Source organism: Trichoderma camerunense, assembly GCF_050948025.1.
Source record: "Trichoderma camerunense strain CBS 138272 chromosome Unknown V8C40scaffold_12, whole genome shotgun sequence".
Taxonomy (NCBI): domain Eukaryota; kingdom Fungi; phylum Ascomycota; class Sordariomycetes; order Hypocreales; family Hypocreaceae; genus Trichoderma; species Trichoderma camerunense.
Window position 1 is genome coordinate 554,159 of NW_028145358.1, and position 16,962 is coordinate 571,120.

The following is a 16,962-nucleotide window of genomic DNA, read 5'->3' on the forward strand; positions in this document are numbered from 1 at the left end:
GCAGAATGTTTTTACGTGTCAAAATGCGGAGAAAGCTTGGGGGATCACGCTGAGCTAGTCCTGTTTTGGCACTAAAGACGAGGGAGGTCTAAGCCCAAACAAGCAGAGCTTAGACAGCTTCCCTCTATTTGAGAGATAAAACTCACGTCTTTACAGCGAATAGGTAATTAGATTCATAATAGAATCGAATGATATGCTATTTATCGGGGCTGCATGCGCCGATGTCACAGTGCAATTCAATATATAACCGTTGCCACATGAAGGGCAATGATTCCATTCCTTTGGAAAAGCTCACGGAAGCCAAATCTTGGGGTTGATTGCGCTAATCAGAACTCTCACAACCCCCCATCTCGTGAGTGCGGGCAAAGATAAGCAGCCAAACACTTATACTTACTCGTGCCAATAGCACCCGTGACCCTTCACGCCTTATATAAGTTTATCAATGATCCGGAGCGTGCCTCTGTAGCATCTTGATTCAATCTCCTACAAGCAATGATTGGGTTATCATGACATCGCCGTTCCCCAAATCAACATCTCGCCCTGGTGATGGCCGCATCGTCGTGAGACTGCTTCCAGCTGGAGGCAGCGGCCTTGAGACCATCAGTTACCAATATCCTTTGAAATTGATCTCGCCCTCGCCCACAGTGGCCCAGAAAAGCGCCTTGGTCTTTCTCCTATCATACGGAGGTGGCCTGGTTGGCGGTGATGGCGTCAATCTCACTATTCGTGTCCATAAAGGATCGAGTCTCAGCCTAGTCACTCAGGGCCACACCAAGATATTCAAGTCTCCCTCGCCAGAAATTGTTACAAGCCAGAGGTTACAAGTCCAAATCGACGAAGATGCTGCAGTCTGCCTATTGCCAGACCCTGTCCAGCCATTTGAAGACAGCGTGTATGAGCAGGTTCAAGTCTTTAACCTGGCCAATCGGGCATCGTTGTGTCTCTTGGATTGGGTTACGCAAGGACGGATAGCGCGCGGAGAAAATTGGAGCTTCAAGAGCTGGAAAGGGCGCAATGAAGTTTGGACACAAGGATCTGACCCGGCGCAAAAGGAGAGACTGCTAATCAGGGACAATATCATCTTAAGCCAAGGTGGAAGCCAGCCAATTGGCTTGTCACTGAGAGACACAATGCCTAAAACGAGTATACTGGGCACACTTATTCTCCGCGGACCGGTCATGGCACCCATTGGAGACTTTTTCATGAGAGAATTCGCTGCTCTTCCACGGATTGGATCTCGCGACTTTCGCTCAAAAGAGGATCAAGAGAGGGACTCGAAGGAAATGCCAGAGTTTGAGCAGTGGCGATCACGAAGAATCGACATGGAAAGACAGCAGGGGGTGCTTTGGTCAGCGGCTCAGGTTCGAGGATGTGTCATTGTCAAGTTTGGGGCTGCTTCTGTTGAAGCTGGACGATCATGGATTGGGACAATGCTGGCAAGAGAAGGAAGCATAGCCGCGTATTTCGGGCATTCAGCTCTCATGTGTGTTGAGCCTTGATGTATTCTATATTTCATGATACCTGTACCAGTACCAGTATGAAGCATAATGTTTGATTGCCAGTCACTTTGGAGTTGCTTACAGGTTCCCCAGCATCATCAGATGCATTCGCCTCTCTCCCTGAATCAGAAGAGCCAACTCATGTGAAGAACTACGTCAATCGATCCCATGACCACCTGCATTGAGGCGTCGTCCATTTCACACATTTGTCACAGAAATGACATTTGTAGTCATCGCCTCGCTTTAGCCACCGATCTATCATCATTCTAAGTCTCGTTCCCGTTAACCTTGTCATCAATCTCACTTACAAAAGTTACAAACAAGAATAGCGGCTTCAGCCCTGGTGGAGCTCAGTACAGTGCCCGTTAGGCCGGATACAGGGGCCTTTCTGTATGTAATCGTGCATTTTAGCATCCATGGATCTGATCAATTAATTCTATACTTTCGTCCCCCACCAGCCCAGTTACAGCACTAAAAAAAGAGCCCCGCCAAAACTTTGAATTTTCTAGACAGAAAGCATCGAATTGTCTGCGATTCAATCCAATGACCGCGATTGACTCATCATCATATACACAACATGGTTCGTGGCAGAGCTACCGGTAGAGGCGTGGGCAGAGGCAGTGCCGCCGCCTCGTCAAGATCGCAGACCGAAGGCGCGGATGATTCAAATCAGTTGTCCAGCAATGCAGCGCCAACAGCAAACATGGGATTGGCAGAGTCAAGCACCGATCAGGGCGCTTCATCACAATCAGCAGCTTCAACAGCTCGGAGAGGTGCTACATCCGCACGGGCGGCACGCGGCGCAGCTTCGACTGGCAGATTCAGACCCAAGAACGTTCGTCGAGATGAGTCAGAGCGAGACGCGCTGGCCCAGCAGGAACAGCAGAAGGCGAGCGACAGAGCCGCAGACGAGAGGCGCGCCAGAGGCCGGTCACGATTCCGCAGCAAAAGAAGTCGTGGTGATGCCATGGGAAGCAGAGGAGGCGGCTTTGGGCGGCCTGTAGCCGGAGCTAGCGGGCCCTTTTCTTCAGGGATGGGAGGTCCAGGTATGTCGGAATAAAGCTGTCGATGAGCTTATACGTCGTCTATGATGCTAACATGGGATTGAATTTCGGTAGGCGGCACAGCTGGTGGAGGTTGGTTTGGTGCTGGCAGCGGTGGTGGTGGCGGTGGTGGTTTCGCGAGAACTGGTAAATTCGAAGGCAAGCCTGGCTCTGGGTTCGGATTCGCCAGCGAGGGGGGCTTCCGAGAAACGAGAATCAACGCCGACAAACTTCACACAATGGCACACGACGAAGACCTGGACAGCGAAGACGAAGCCATGTTGGCTGCACTTCATTCCCGGCCAGGGGGCGTCATGCCCATGGGCATACTCCGACGGGAACACAAGGAAGCACCCGTGGTTGTTACTACAACTGCGGAATTAGAGGCGGCGGAGAAGGCGCTGGACGAAGAGGAAAGCCTCTGGGTTGATGGTGAAGCGCCTGGATCATTACCACCGGCCGACCAACCCGAAGAAGGCGATTGGAATACGAGTGCCAAAAGGGCAGCTAAAGTCAAGAAGGAGCCGACAGATGATACCATGGACCTGGATGTTGATATCAAGCCTGCAGATGAGGGCAAGCTGCCTTTGGCCAAGATAAAGGCCAAGAAGCCGATAGCTCAGGATCCTGAGGAGAATATGATTCGCACGGATTTGAGCCTTCTGGCGAGCGAACTCGGCGCAATCACGATCAACGGAGACGGCGAAGAGAAGGCAGACGAGACTGGTAACAAGGATGGTCGACTATATCTCTTCCAATTTCCCCCGCTACTCCCTCCCTTAAAGCAGGTTGCCGCTCCTCAGCCTCGCATTAAAGTCAAGGAAGAGGAGCAACACTCTACTAGTCTGCATGCGACCCCCTTAAGCGTGTCATCAACCGCTACGCCCGTCGACCTTACACAACAAGGAGAGGAAGAGGAGGAGGAGTCAGATGAAGAGGATGAAGAGCAAGAGCGCAGAAATGGTTTCAGGTCCCAGGCGCTTTCCAACGGTGGTCTTATCGGCCGGCTCAACGTCAGAAAATCCGGCAAGGTGGAGCTGGACTGGGGAGGCCGCATCCTTGAGATGAGCCCTGCGGCAGGCATGAACTTCCTCACGACGGCCGTCATCGTCGAGGAGTCGGATGAGAAGCCACAAAACGGCGTCACCACGGGCGAGAGCATCGGCATGGGCAAGATTATGGGTCGCTTTGTGCTCGCGCCGATATGGAACGAGGAGGAGGAGTGGGAAGTCGCGCCTGAGGAGCTCGACATTGGGGCCACGAGTCAATGAAACAATAAATGAATGAATAAACATAATGAAACATCAACACCATGTCAGATGATTATGGAAGTGAGTATTGCTTTGGCCTGGTGATTTCGCTCTTTCATGGAGGTTCTGGTGTTACATAGGGCAAGCTTCAAGGGCTGGTCCAATGGAAGGTCATATCCAGCCCTTGAGTCAAAATACAGAGCAAGGCAGGTGAGATCCGATCAGATGCAGTTGATCGTACCTTTCATCAGCGCATACCTTCTCCCCTTTATATATTCATTCCATCCCCAGGCGTTGTCTTCTCCGGTTGTTTTCGTTTCCTTGCCACTATATTTACATCCATTCTTCATCTCCACGGCTCGCTCCCTACATGAACTTTGACTTTTTTATCCGTCTTTTCTTGGGAATAACAATTTTCTTCTCTGCAACAAACATTAATAACATCATGGAAGATACCTCACAATCAGGCCATCACGCTGGCTGGCAACATCAGGAGAACCAGGCTGAGAGCACGAATTCATCTGACACGGATCTCGCAACCAATACTGAGAGCACGGGTTCATCTGACACGGATCCCGCAACCAATACGAATGTCTTGACAGGAAATCCACGACGCACCACTAGTTTTACATCAATGACTGCTCTAATCCAGGAGTCTGAGCGGCTTGCTAACGCATCTCTTGGCCGTGTTCCCCTTGCCCAGAGCGCCTCAATGGCTGCCGCTGCCCTGATCCAGGAGTCTGAGAGGCTTGCTAACGCATCTCTTCGCCGTGTTCTCCTTCCCCAGAGCGCCTCTAATGCTAATGCTACAGCTGAAATCCACGGGGATGCCAATCCCCCGAATTTTGAGGACCGCCTGGCAAATACACTGAACCCCTATATTGAACGGTCCCAGGGCCCCAACATCCCGTTGGAGGAGAGACTACAGGCGTTGTTCGGACGGCCTCAGCGGTCGAATAACAACAATGATGTTACCGACATGAGACAGAGACTCGACGAGCGGTTTGCAGATCTCGAGAATCGCATGAATGGCGTTACGGAAAGACTACAGGCATTGGACGGACAGCTTCAGCGGTCGAATAACAACAATGATATCACCGACATGAGACAGAGACTCGACGAGCGGTTTGCAGATCTCGAGAATCGCATGAATGGCGTTACGGAAAGACTACAGGCATTGGACGGACGGCTTCAGCAGCTTGAGCATAACAATCATGGCGTTGAGGCACCATCTCCTGTTGACGCACGGCTTCGGCAGCTCGATCGCAGGGTGGCCAATCAGACCGACGCCGCGGTTCGACTTGCGAATCGAGTATGGAGGACCAACCAACGACTTGACCGGCTTGAGAGGCGGATTTCTGAAGACGATGACGATCAAGACGATGACTATTGGGCTCAGGTCAAAGAGTTCATTAGATGGGCAGTTAGAGATGCAGTCAGAGATGCTCTTCATCCAACTTCGGCTCCTCCATATGGCCATGATGCACTTGCGCCTCCACCATATGGCTTTAATCCATATGGCCCTCATCCATATAGCCTTCAACCGCTCGGAGTTCCTCCACATGTCCCACATTCACCCGGGATGCCTCCATCTGGCCTAATTCCGAATGAGGCGCCAAGGATGATTCCTTTATATGTGTTTGATCGAGCTGCAAATCGTTTAGTGAGACTCGACGCCCATGAAGAGGCTACGAACGAAGAAGCTACGAACGAAGAAGCTACGAACGAGGAGGCTATGGATGGAGTGGCTACGAATGGGAATGCTAATGATCCGGCAAGGGTGGTGATGTTGACACTTGACCGCCGTGTTCCTAGTCAGCGTCTTCCAATTCGGCCTCCAAATTCTCAGCGTCCAAATACTCGGCATCCAAACTATCGGCATCCCCATTTATCATGAGATGCCCCGTTACCATGATGAGATGGAGTAGAAAGTGTTCGGTTTGTCTATTATAACCCATCCAGGCAAGGACGGTATTGATACTGATGCGCTTCAGGCTTCACCTCCAACAAATACTTGAGCCAAAAGGTAAGCAGGTCCATTCGTCGACGTCAGAGCTGAGACGAGTGATACTCGTATACCGCCATTTCGTCGTTCCGCCGAAGCCATCTCACGACTAGCTGTATTCCCCTCCTTCAGACTAATACATGATCAAGGGCTAATGCACATTCTTGCTTACTTAGAGATGCTGGCGCCCGCTCTCTCTGCTAATCCCTGCTGCTTGATTCTTGGTTCTTGGTTCCTGATTAGGTGCACGCTGCCATCCGAGAGAAACTCCGCCCTCAGACTTGTTCCTCAGGTGAACCACCGCCCTAGGACTGGGACTGGGGCTTGGCCGCACTAGTCAGACGCAGGAACGCGGGAAACAATCAATAGTTTGTCGATGGGAAAAGCGATTTCTGAGGATAGATTGGCACCCCTGCTAGCGGATAACAGGCTCGACGTTGGTTTGCTTGAAGAGGGTGGACAAAATAATGTCACAGCGATACCGGGCCGATGAAGCGATGATTTCCTTTTGACTGGGAGAGAATACGCGTGTCTCTCCATACAGGTATACGCACTTTCTTGACACGAACAGCGAACCGTGTTTTTTTATTCCAATATACTTTGTTCTCTATTTCCACATTGTGTTCACTATGTCCTCCGATGTCTATTTCAGTTACCTGGCTCATCTGTTCTCCATCTACTTGTATACAAAGATGGAATCATCCTGTTATTCTGTCCACCATGGAATTCCAAGCCCCCCCCCCCTTCTCTCTCATCTCTTCCCCCCCCGTCGCAAATAGACAAGGTCGGCGATTGGTTGGTCCTTTCTCTCCTCCACCCAGCCGTCGTAACCTGTATGGTTTCACGACCTAAGACTGATACAGCCCGGCTCACTCACCCAATTATAGAAAAAGGACAACAGTGGGAATAAGTCGCGTGTGTGAAGCGTAGCCAGCAAATCTTGCAGTCTCTTGTCCGTGCATTATCTGTATTTTGTTTTATGATCATGTTCAGCTTTTGCGTTCTTTTTTTTGCTGCATTAATGTTGGCTCACTAACGTACGGGCAAGAAACTATCCCGAGTTTCATCCCCCCTCCTTCGTCGGTCCAACCCATGTCCCAACGGCAGCGAAATATGCATGCACGCATGCAGGTACGCAAACAGCATGTAACAATCCTTCGCAGGAATCGTATATGCGCACAAAGTGTGTCTGCCTAGCAACAAAAAATCATGTCATTGTTGTTTCCCTCCCCCCCTCTCGTCCAAGACCCCTTGCGGTGTTTTTTTCTTGGTTCCTGAAATCCTACTGTACCTAGTAGGTGTTTCTCGTTTCTACATACTCGTACTTTGGTGTACGATAAAAGCAAAGCTTGTAAGCAAATAGCGTTATATAGTTAGCCGAACCCGGTTGCCCATTCCCATGCCATGTTTTTTTTCTGTATCCACCCTGCGATTTTATCCGCCAAGTGAGGCCGTCGTGTACTTCGCCTTGGGGGCGGTCGTGGCCTGTCTGTCTAATGCGGCTAAAATAGTGCGAATGTGAACCCGTCCGTGACTGAAACATGACCCAACAAATCTGTTGAAGAAAAAGAAGAAGAAGATAGAGAAAGATGAAATGGAAGAACGCCAAAGGTAAACGAGCAAGGGAGCTTAGTGCCCTCTCTTGCCGGAGCCGTATTCATAGTATTCGTTTTCTTGGCTTTGGGCCTCAAGGTTGTGGATGTCATCGAATACAGAGGAATTAGTGGTAGCGTGCGATGCCTCTGTGTTGACACTGCGCGATGGTGAGTACTCCTTGCCTTCGCTGGCATGGCTCCCTTGGTGCTGAGTGTCTAGTCGGCTAGCCATGGCTCTGCTGGCATGGGACTGTTCAAAGGTCAAGCCAATGGTCGTCTTTGCGGAAGTTTGAGGGGCTGCTGCATCGTAACTAGGTTCGACATGCTTGAGAGAAACATCATTTGGTCCAAAGACTTGGCCAATGGTAGCCATGTTTCCATCGTCGGCGGTATGTCTCGCGTAGCCAGAGGGGGCGCTACGTGTGCGTCGGCCCGTTGATTCGAACCCACGGATCTTCCAGGCGCGCAAAAGAGGCCGAATTGTAGCGAGGCTAGAAGCAACAATGGCTACTCCAGGTTCGATTATGGTCCATATCATCACGTCTGTTGCCGAGACTATATACCAGATGACACATCAGAATCGTGGATGTAAAAAGGGGGCAGTTGATATGGGACATACATAGCAAATCACTAGTGTCTTGAAGTGAGCTCAAGTACTTGATTCTAATGAGAGTGGCAATACTAGCACTATTTTCATATACAGTTAGCATCTTTAAACGGGTAGTCGTTCATCAAAGGAAAGGGGCTTCATACAAGATACCAAGGCCAAGGATGAGGATAACAGTTCCTTTGGCCTGGCTTGTCATCTTGACTGACCACAGCATAGGTATCGGAAGGAGTGCCTGATGAAGTAACAAATGTAAGCTTCAGTTCAACTCTATAGATCGTCAAGGTAACGGGTCTCCTCACATATAGCCAGTCAGATGCAATTGTCATAACGCTGATAGCGTAAGCGGCAGCAATAATGTCGTTGGGCGATGCGCAATTCCCTCCCTGAATCCGAAAATCCCACTGTTTCTGAACGGGCGTGCACTGAAAGATGTCGTAAAAGAAAATCACGAGGCTCCAGATGCCGATGATGACCAGGCTGACGCATATGATCCAATTGTAGACTTTTCGAGCAGACAGGCGCAACAGAAAGATGCCAATGCTCAGCTTGATGAACATCATGTTGATGACATACGTGACGGTGGCCAATGATTGCCACTGCAGAACAGAGTCAGAGCATGTCCGTCCGGTGAAGTGTTAAAGCGAAGCATACCATAAGAGCCGAGACTTTTTTACCATCATCCGTAATAGCATCATTATGTCTCCCCATTCCATCTTGTACACCAGCAAAAACAAAGGCGCAGGAGAGGGTGAAGATGGCCTATACACCAATTTAGTTTACACTCTTCTGAGATGAAGAATTAGCAGTGCCAGCCGTACGAACCTGAGCCACGAGCATGAGCCAGTCATCCTCTTGGACGCTCTTAATCACCACTGCCCTCGTGTATGTCCTCAGCCCCACGGCCAGCCATGTTAAGCTGAGGAAGGCTATACACGTGCCCACCATAGGGGCGCCATTGTATTCATTCAAGTTGACATGATCATCGGCCATGACGATCCGACGTCCCAACTTCTTCGATAAAGACAGCTGACGACGGGCATAGCAACACGACGGCTGCAAAATGAGAAGGGTATGGGAAGGGAAGTAGAAGAACTACGAGCACTAGGACGGCACGAGATTTTAGAATAACATGTGGTATGGGGTAGAGAGGGATATAAAGCGAGAGCGGCAGTGCAGCCGAGGGTAGCAAGAGGGCCAAGGGTAGGGGAGACGAGGGAAAGCAACAAGCACAGTCGAACTAGTGACAGTGACGAAGCAGCGGGTGCTATATCTACAACCGGCAACAAACTAGGGGCGCCGTGAGCTTGCTGGAGCGACGAGACGGGTCACAGACAGATCGACAACCGGCATATCAAACTCACGGCCCCGTCCAGATGGGGATATCACAACCGGGAGCCCTCATCTTAGGCGGATACTTGGATCTCATACCCATATCGTCCACTTCTCACTCTCTAGTTTGCGGACACGGAGTTGCTGAATTTCATGCACCCGGGTCGGCGAACTGGAGCAAACGCGTATCGGGCAAGGCTTCCTGTTGCTCATACACATCTCCCAAGAGCCAAGTGGGCCGCTTCGTCCATGCCTGCGACATGAGTGGCACGACGGCCCAGCATCCACCTTGAAAGGATTCCAATATAGAAACGCCGTTGGTGGTAATAGGCAAATGTGAGTGTGATATCGGCATGGGCCTCGCAGCGCTGTGGCCCTAACAAGTCGACGTGCAGTGATGTGACCCGCAGCGGATGGGCCCTGTCAAGGTTACATTCGAGCGAGACATGCGTCTATCGGATCTTGAAGAATCAAATCGCCAACCGTTGAAAACCCTTGCTTTCGGGAGGGGGAAAACAACGGGGCCGAGCGATAGCGAGTGCTGCCGATCGCAAAGAGAGAGAGAGGACAAGAGAGACAGCCATCTTATCAGAGAAGTGCCAGATTTCATGCCAATCGTCAAATCAGCAAGCGTCTCAACGACGTGCCACACAGTCCGGTGTTTGACCGGGTAAAAGAAGCAATCCCGTGGGAAAAAAGACTCACAGGAGCTGACCAACGCGAATGTCATTCCCTTCTCTCATCAGCACCAAGTGCGTTCTATCATTGTCACAGCCCGGTTGTGGCGTCCAATGGTCCAACAAACCCTTGCCGATTGCAAGCAGACCATCACAACAACCTTGACCTCAATATCTCCGGTCCCAGACACCGCTTCTCCACACGCTGTTTGGTCTTTGGTTTATTGCGACGGCGATGATTCGATTTCTCGTCGTCCCCTGTAAGTGGCAGCCACACAAAAACAACCAACAGGAGCCAAAAGGTCCCTCGCAAAGTGCAACCCTTTTCGGGGCCCGGCTCCCTTTAGGCACTTCATCTAGACGAGCGGCTGTGGTTGGTCGGAATCTGGCGCCAGGTGCATGAGATGGTGGTGCCGGAAACGAGCGAATAGAAGCGCGGAATTGGACGAAGCGAGTGATTTCTAAGCCGCTGAGCTTGCGCGCTCATTAGATTCCAAGCACGAGTAGTGAAGCAGAGATGAGAGGTTGGGACAATCATTTTACCAAGATAACAACGATGAGCGTATTCACATACCAAATATGGCAGTGAATCGCTCATCGCTCGTCTTTGGTTCCTTTTCTCTTGTCTCCTCGTGACCGTTCTCATCTGCGCCTCTGCGGCGACACAGAATCTAACTGGCCAATCCCCCAAAGAACAATCACAGAGCAATCACAAAGAATCACAGACAATCACTGTCTCGCTTGACGATCGGAGAATTTCCGCATCAAAAGCTGGGCAGCCAGACGCTTGTCCCTCCAGCGGGCTAAAATCGGTAACACGGAGTAATACAGAGAGTGGGCAAAAAAGCGTTGCAGTAGCAGTTTGAGGGGAAATGGGACAAGGAGAAATAAAAAATCTTGTTGTGTGAGCCGAGGGCTGAACTGAGACATGGAAGGCACGGAATCACGTTTTTCACGGCCCGGCGGGTGCTTGAGGAACGGAGAGTCACGATGCCGCTGGTGTAGTGGTGACAGTGACACTTGTAGTAGCAGATTGTGATGTGATACGGGGGAGATTGTCGTAGATGCTTCATGCAGATAGATAGAGATAGATGCAGATATCACGTTGCACAAGACTCAAACGATACGTCACGGTCACGGTCACGGGAGCAATGTATGTGTGCTATCATCTGGGGCGAGGGAGATCAGTCTGAGCATACAATACAAGCATAGATGGGACTAACAATACTCCGCAGATTGCACCAGATCAACAGCACACCACTTCTGTAGATACACGTATGCTTGTTCATCACATCATATCACGTTACTTGGGGCCACCTCTCCAGAATATCAACTCATCGTGTCTTCATCTTCTTTCTGTATTGTCCGCTGAGCCTAGGAGTTTATATACGTAATCTTAATCTACTATATACATTCCATCATGTCTCCCCTCTCTAACATCCTCAGCGCCATACCAAAAAAGACTCGGCAGCTCCAAATCCTCTTTTGTCTACCGTAGGACCAACAAACCCGGTCCTCCAAAAAAGAAATTCCAAAGGCATGTGTTGAACGGTCCACCCATAAATTCACAATCATAAGTACGAGACGCCTTATATACCCTGACTGAATACAAAAATGAAAGGAGAACAAACAAAAAATATTAATGCCCCAATGCCCCTGTAAATGAAACAAAAAGTAGAAAAAGAAGAAGAAGAAAGTATGTGTGGTGTAAAAAGAAGGTTTAAACAATGCAACAGATGTCGATATCTGGTAATATGTCATGAGGGTGTAAAGAAGAATAAAAAGTTGAAACTTTTTCAAGAGTCATTTTCGGGACCCTTCAGAGTCGCAGTTCAAAGACGGCGGGATCATCCTTATGGGGTGTAGTGCCAGCGCAAACTGTTCTCTTCAACCCACCATCGTGCGACAAACGCAGCTTGCTCTGCCCATTGGGCTGCCTCAGGTGACCTCTCCTGTTCAATTTTGCTCAAAAACTCGGCAAATTCAAAAGCAACGAGATGCTTCTCTTCATGGGGCTCTGTATCCAAGTCGGTGAAGCGCCACTCGGTGTTTTCAATGATGGGCACCGTGAGCCTCCAGTGTGGTTCGAGCGAGTCACGAACAGCAACAGTTGCTCGACCAGGGTTCATGACGGTAAATTGCCAGTTAGGTTGGTGCGTCTTTTCGTTGTAGTTTATGAGCTCTCGCAGCATTGACTGTCCTTCGTAGTTGTCAATCATGTCTTTTGCGATGCCAGTCTGGGATGGAGAGAGCGAGCCGGTCTCAAGTAGCATATCAAGAATCGTAGGCAGAATCTGATATGAGACAACTGCGTCATCAATGTCAATAGCAGGTAGCTGAGGATGTGAAAAGACCAGCGGCACGTGGAAGTTGCCAATGTTTGCGTTATAGTACGGCGTAATGCCATCGTTTTCCGGGACCGAGAGGCCGTGGTCGCCAACAAAGATAACCAGCGTCTCGTCAGCAACGCCTTCCTCATCCAGAACATCCAGAATCTTTTGGAGCCAGCCATCGACGAATCCAATAGCGTTGAGGTATTTCGATACGTTGTCGAGCTTGGTGCTGTCTTCGCTAGTAATGGGCACATGGTCTACACCTTCGGGGAGCCCAAAAGGATGGTGCGTAGTGCTGGTCAAGTGCGTCAAAAACACTCGCTCATTGTTCTCCTTGGCCGTCTTGAATGCATCGCGGATGTAATCTTCGATGACGTACTCGGGCATTCCGTAGTAGTTGATGTCCTCTTCATCCACCGGTCCAAACTTGGCGTCGTCACTCTTGAGATATTCCTTCGAAACAGTGTTGTTCTCTGGGAAACCAAGCTGAACCATGAGCTCATCCTGCTTATCAAACCCATTTGTCACGGACATCATAAAGGAAGACTTCCACTTGTGGGTGGTAAAGTCGTTCTTGTCGGCGTCCTTAGAAGAATTTGCGAGGCCAAGGTTCATGGCATCAAAGATGTGGGTCAAGCAGGGTTGGTAGATGTGATGCGATACTTCAGCATTGAAATCGGCGACAAGGGGCGACAGTCCGCAGAGTGTACCAGTCAGACTCTTGAGGGTGTAGCTGGCGGTCGTGTGGCAGTTGTTGGCGTTGAGACCACCCCGTCGCTTCTTTTCCTTGTGTTCAAAGCCATCCTCGTAATCTCCCGTCAGGAAGTTGGCGGTGGGGGTGAGCGTGGATATCTTCTTCTCGGCCGTCTTCGGGAGTGTACCGTTCTCAAACGACTCTACTGCAAGCTGATAGAACAAGCCATCCTTCTTGACAGGGAAGGCATCCTTTCTCATGCTTTCGAGCTTGATGAGCACAACGTTCTTAATAGTGATGTTTGCCAGTCTGTCACGAAGCTCCGGGAGGAGATCGTTCTTAAGGTTGGATATTTTCAGGGGATCCTGGGAAGCACGATAGTGGGTCTGCTCCTGATCGTACCAATCTTCAAACCCTGCGAGGGGTTCCTTTGGCAGCCACTCCCATCGAATCGGCTCAACCAGTGCGGTACGGTTATCCCAGGCCCAACCAATGCTGTTATCGTAGACGGGAGTGAGTGTAGCTAAAATAGGCGATGAGTGAGCAAAATCCGCAAAGGGTATCAGCGGCAAGGTCCACGACATGTAGGCATAAGATCCTTCGTTCGGCCGGACAATATACAGCAGGATCTGGAGGAACAGTGTGAAGCCGACAAGAATATAGAGAGCAGTGGTCCATTTCGACTTTCGACGATTATCAGAGATGACGCTCGAGCCGCTCGAGCCGCTGGAAGTACCGCTGGTGTCAACATCGTCGTCTTCTTTGCCCATGAGCTCAGCTCCGCCCTCGACATCTTGCTGCGGGATGTGAGCGTATCCGACATTTACCGCAGGGCGTACGCGGTAGGGGATCAGGTTGTATACAAAGGTGAAGGGCCACCTGAGCAGGTCCACGACAAGGCCAGCCAGGTAGTAGAAGATGTCCTGAGTCACCCAGCTGATGCCCAGATCGATAGCCAACACAATCAGGCAGGTAAACAGTCCAGTAACTGCCAGTTTCCAAGAAGAGGCGTTGCTAGCCAGGCCAGCATTGCGCCAATGCGGTTCAGAGCCTGCAACGACAAAGAATGAGTTGTTGACAGCTGATAGGAGCAGCACAGCCATGACGATGAGTGAGGCCAGCGTTGTGAGAACGATGCGCAGCCACCGCCATGGGTAGATATCCGTATCGAGCAGCAGCCGTATTATTATTAAGAAGATGCTATCTTGTGTGAAAAAGGTGAGGCCCCAATGTGATATGGAGGAGAAGGCAAGCGCCGTGAGATGGGCATATATGTGGACCAGCTTGCTGCTGATGATGGCGACGACGCATATGGCAAAGAGGAACTCTCGGGAAACGAATCGAGCCGCAAAGGCAGACAGAACCCGGAGGACAGGTGCCGAAACGCGGGTCACTGTCGAGGCAGCGGAATGGAACTGTCTCCGCGTCGGGCTGGAGAAGCGGATGCCAGACGCCATGCCGCTGGCGAAGCGGCGCGTCGACTCCATCGCGAAATAGACTGAAAAGAAAGGAGAATCGAGTTGAGTCGGAATCGGATTCGTTCGATGAGTTGAGGTCGAAGTCGAGGCCGCGGCCGAGGTCGAAATAAGAAAAAGGGCAGAGAGGGCCGAAGGCAAAAACGAGAGGCTCACGATGCTAGCACCAAGTGACGCTTCTCATATCCAACGCGCCGCTGTTGAAGCGGTAGAAGAGGGTTTATAGTGTGCTCTCTTTCTCCAGCTTCGTTTGGTGCTTTCCCCCTTGGCGACGGGATCGCGACACTGTCTCCGCCTCGGTATCAGAGCAACGCCGCAGAGCAACGCAAAAATAAATAAATAATGAGAAAGGAAAAGAGAAAACGAAGGGAAGAAACTAGTGCCAAAGGCAGCGAGAGACAGTGATCGCGTGCGCACAAACTAAAAGCAGAGACCGCAAAGACCGGACGATGAGATTTACAAGCAGAAAGCGGGAGTGGCAGTTGGGCAAACAAAAGTTCTGCTCGTTTTTACTCGCCCGAGTCGAGTCGAGTCGCTCCGTGCTCCGTACAGTCCCTGTACCGGTACTTTCTAGTCAGTGTCGCGTGCCTGCAATACCGCCAGAGGGAGATGCCCCACGCGAGCCCGCCAAGCCACGCCAATGACTTCCCGAGATTTATTGCGCTGTGCCTTTTTATGTCTCGGTGACCTAGTGCTAGCTGTGTCTAGCCACTACTTCGCAGGTAGCGGTACTTTAGGCACCTGCTGCAATTGGGGGTCGGCAACCCCTTATTTCGACCGCTAAAACATCTCGCACTGTCCCGAATAGGTCGCATGCATCAAGTACCGGGTACAAGCACACCGTGTGCGCCATGATCCCATTTTCAGTGTCAATGCATTGCCAGAAAGAGGGGGATGCGACGATGATGAGTTAGTCTACAAGAGGAAATGCAGAGGGACAATCCAGACAATCCAGATGTTGGAGGCTGGCAATGGTGTGGTTCGTATTGAAGCTGCATGTTCGGGATGAGTCTATTTACTGCTAAGCTCGTCGGACAGCGGGTGCACAAGGTCTCGTGCTACTGCAGTCTTCGTCACAGACAGCCAACTCGTACAGGAGGAATCCTGGCACAAGTGAAGACAAATGGAAATGGAGCACACGATCTCTATCGTACAGTTGCATTCTGAGGGGTGGATTGCGTTATCCCCGCGGCGACAACATCAAGACTCCGGCAAGGTCCAGATGCCCGTATTAAATTTAGAACAACTTGGGAATTAACTTTGGGATTATCTCAGCAACATGCTTATTCTTGGTAACCAATGCCTTGGCACTGCCGGCAATTGACATTTTCGTCTCCCGCTTTTGGCGTTGGTTAAGCTGATATAGAGTTTTTTGCAGGCTGTTACATGCAATCCAGTAAGACAAACCCAACCGTGAGGGTGGGCTGGGCCAAGACTGAGACAAGCCGTGTCTTTGTTTCATCTGGTCTCACAGTGGAATCCCATCCATCCATTGATCTGCGTCAAGTGCGCAAGTGCGGGCTGTGAGCCTCACTTTTGATGACGGATGTAGTTGCATGACGCAGTTACTCCCCTCTCCATGGATCTTGGCTCAGTATACCTGGTCGTTTTGTTACACTTGCGCAACCTGATCGAAGCAGCAAGATCTTCGTATATCCTGCTAAGTCAGCAACAACCTCACCGACGGAGCGTATTGCAGCGGATCGCACCGCTTTGGACCAAGAATGACTGGAGAACGTAGACATATAAACAGGACTTGGTTGCATTGATAACTAATTCATCGAGACCAATTCGACAGCGGGGATATGCAGAAGCACAATGAGATATGATGGCATGGATGGGCTATCTTATCATATTTTTAGCTTGCTAGCGTTTTACTGCCAAGTTCAGCAGGTATCGACACAGATACAGTATAAACAGGGTGGCGGACACTGTCGCAAAAAGCTTAGCCTCGAGCTAATTTGTAAAACTATTCCATGGCTGAGTCAAGCCTCTTGTTTCTTCCCCCGTTTGTTTCGTCCCGCTCGCCGCCACCTTGTGCTCATTTGAGCCAACAGTGCGATGGTGCGATTGAGTGTAGCTGAAAGACAGCCGCCACGCGAGGGGAAACGCATGGCAAGAATTGACGGCCTTTCAGCCGCTCTGTCACTTTTGAGAGTTGGACAATTGATGTGTTCTCAGTGAGGGTATCTCTCAGATCAAATCCGGTACTTGTCCCGAGTACAAGTACAGGTACGATACCATGCAACGGAGCCGCACAGCCGCCCCTATCCCTGATTCTTCATTTTACTCTGCTGCACTCTTTCCCCTCTCGCACTCTGCCGAATCACTCGCATCGAGATGGATTGGCTTATTTTATTGATTCCCGCTTCCGATTAGACTGTATTGCCAAGCATTTGCTGCAGGTGGGCCTCGACTTGACGCTCGGTCAGCTGCCGCAGGACTAGTTCGG

The 16,962-nt window shown here is 50.6% G+C and overlaps 5 protein-coding genes across 5 annotated transcripts; 3 read left to right on the forward strand and 2 right to left on the reverse strand.

Moving 5' to 3' along the window:
• The first annotated feature begins 178 nt into the window (after positions 1-178).
• V8C40DRAFT_249155 (UreD urease accessory protein-domain-containing protein) lies at positions 179-1,566 on the forward strand. The gene is made up of 2 exons (XM_083216693.1): positions 179-352; positions 407-1,566. Exon 2 carries the CDS (start codon positions 507-509, stop codon positions 1,497-1,499), a length of 993 nt encoding a protein of 330 aa, XP_083071607.1. The 5' UTR covers positions 179-352; positions 407-506; the 3' UTR covers positions 1,500-1,566.
• A 510-nt stretch (positions 1,567-2,076) lies between these two features.
• Positions 2,077-3,813, forward strand: V8C40DRAFT_267356 (RNA polymerase III RPC4-domain-containing protein; the record flags this gene model as incomplete). Its single annotated transcript, XM_083219844.1, has 2 exons — positions 2,077-2,545; positions 2,618-3,813. 2 exons carry the CDS (start codon positions 2,077-2,079, stop codon positions 3,811-3,813), a joined length of 1,665 nt encoding a protein of 554 aa, XP_083071608.1.
• A 424-nt stretch (positions 3,814-4,237) lies between these two features.
• V8C40DRAFT_267357 (uncharacterized protein) lies at positions 4,238-5,689 on the forward strand (the record flags this gene model as incomplete). Its single annotated transcript, XM_083219845.1, has 1 exon — positions 4,238-5,689. One exon carries the CDS (start codon positions 4,238-4,240, stop codon positions 5,687-5,689), a length of 1,452 nt encoding a protein of 483 aa, XP_083071609.1.
• Positions 5,690-7,426: 1,737 nt separating this feature from the next.
• V8C40DRAFT_267358 (uncharacterized protein) lies at positions 7,427-8,992 on the reverse strand (the record flags this gene model as incomplete). Its single annotated transcript, XM_083219846.1, has 6 exons — positions 7,427-7,947; positions 8,012-8,079; positions 8,146-8,234; positions 8,302-8,598; positions 8,654-8,761; positions 8,825-8,992. 6 exons carry the CDS (start codon positions 8,990-8,992, stop codon positions 7,427-7,429), a joined length of 1,251 nt encoding a protein of 416 aa, XP_083071610.1.
• Positions 8,993-11,336: 2,344 nt separating this feature from the next.
• Positions 11,337-14,704, reverse strand: V8C40DRAFT_44404 (alkaline phosphatase-like protein). Its single transcript, XM_083222982.1, has one exon. The coding sequence runs from the start codon at positions 14,520-14,522 to the stop codon at positions 11,862-11,864; it is 2,661 nt and encodes an 886-aa protein (XP_083071611.1). The 5' UTR covers positions 14,523-14,704; the 3' UTR covers positions 11,337-11,861.
• Positions 14,705-16,962: the final 2,258 nt, after the last annotated feature.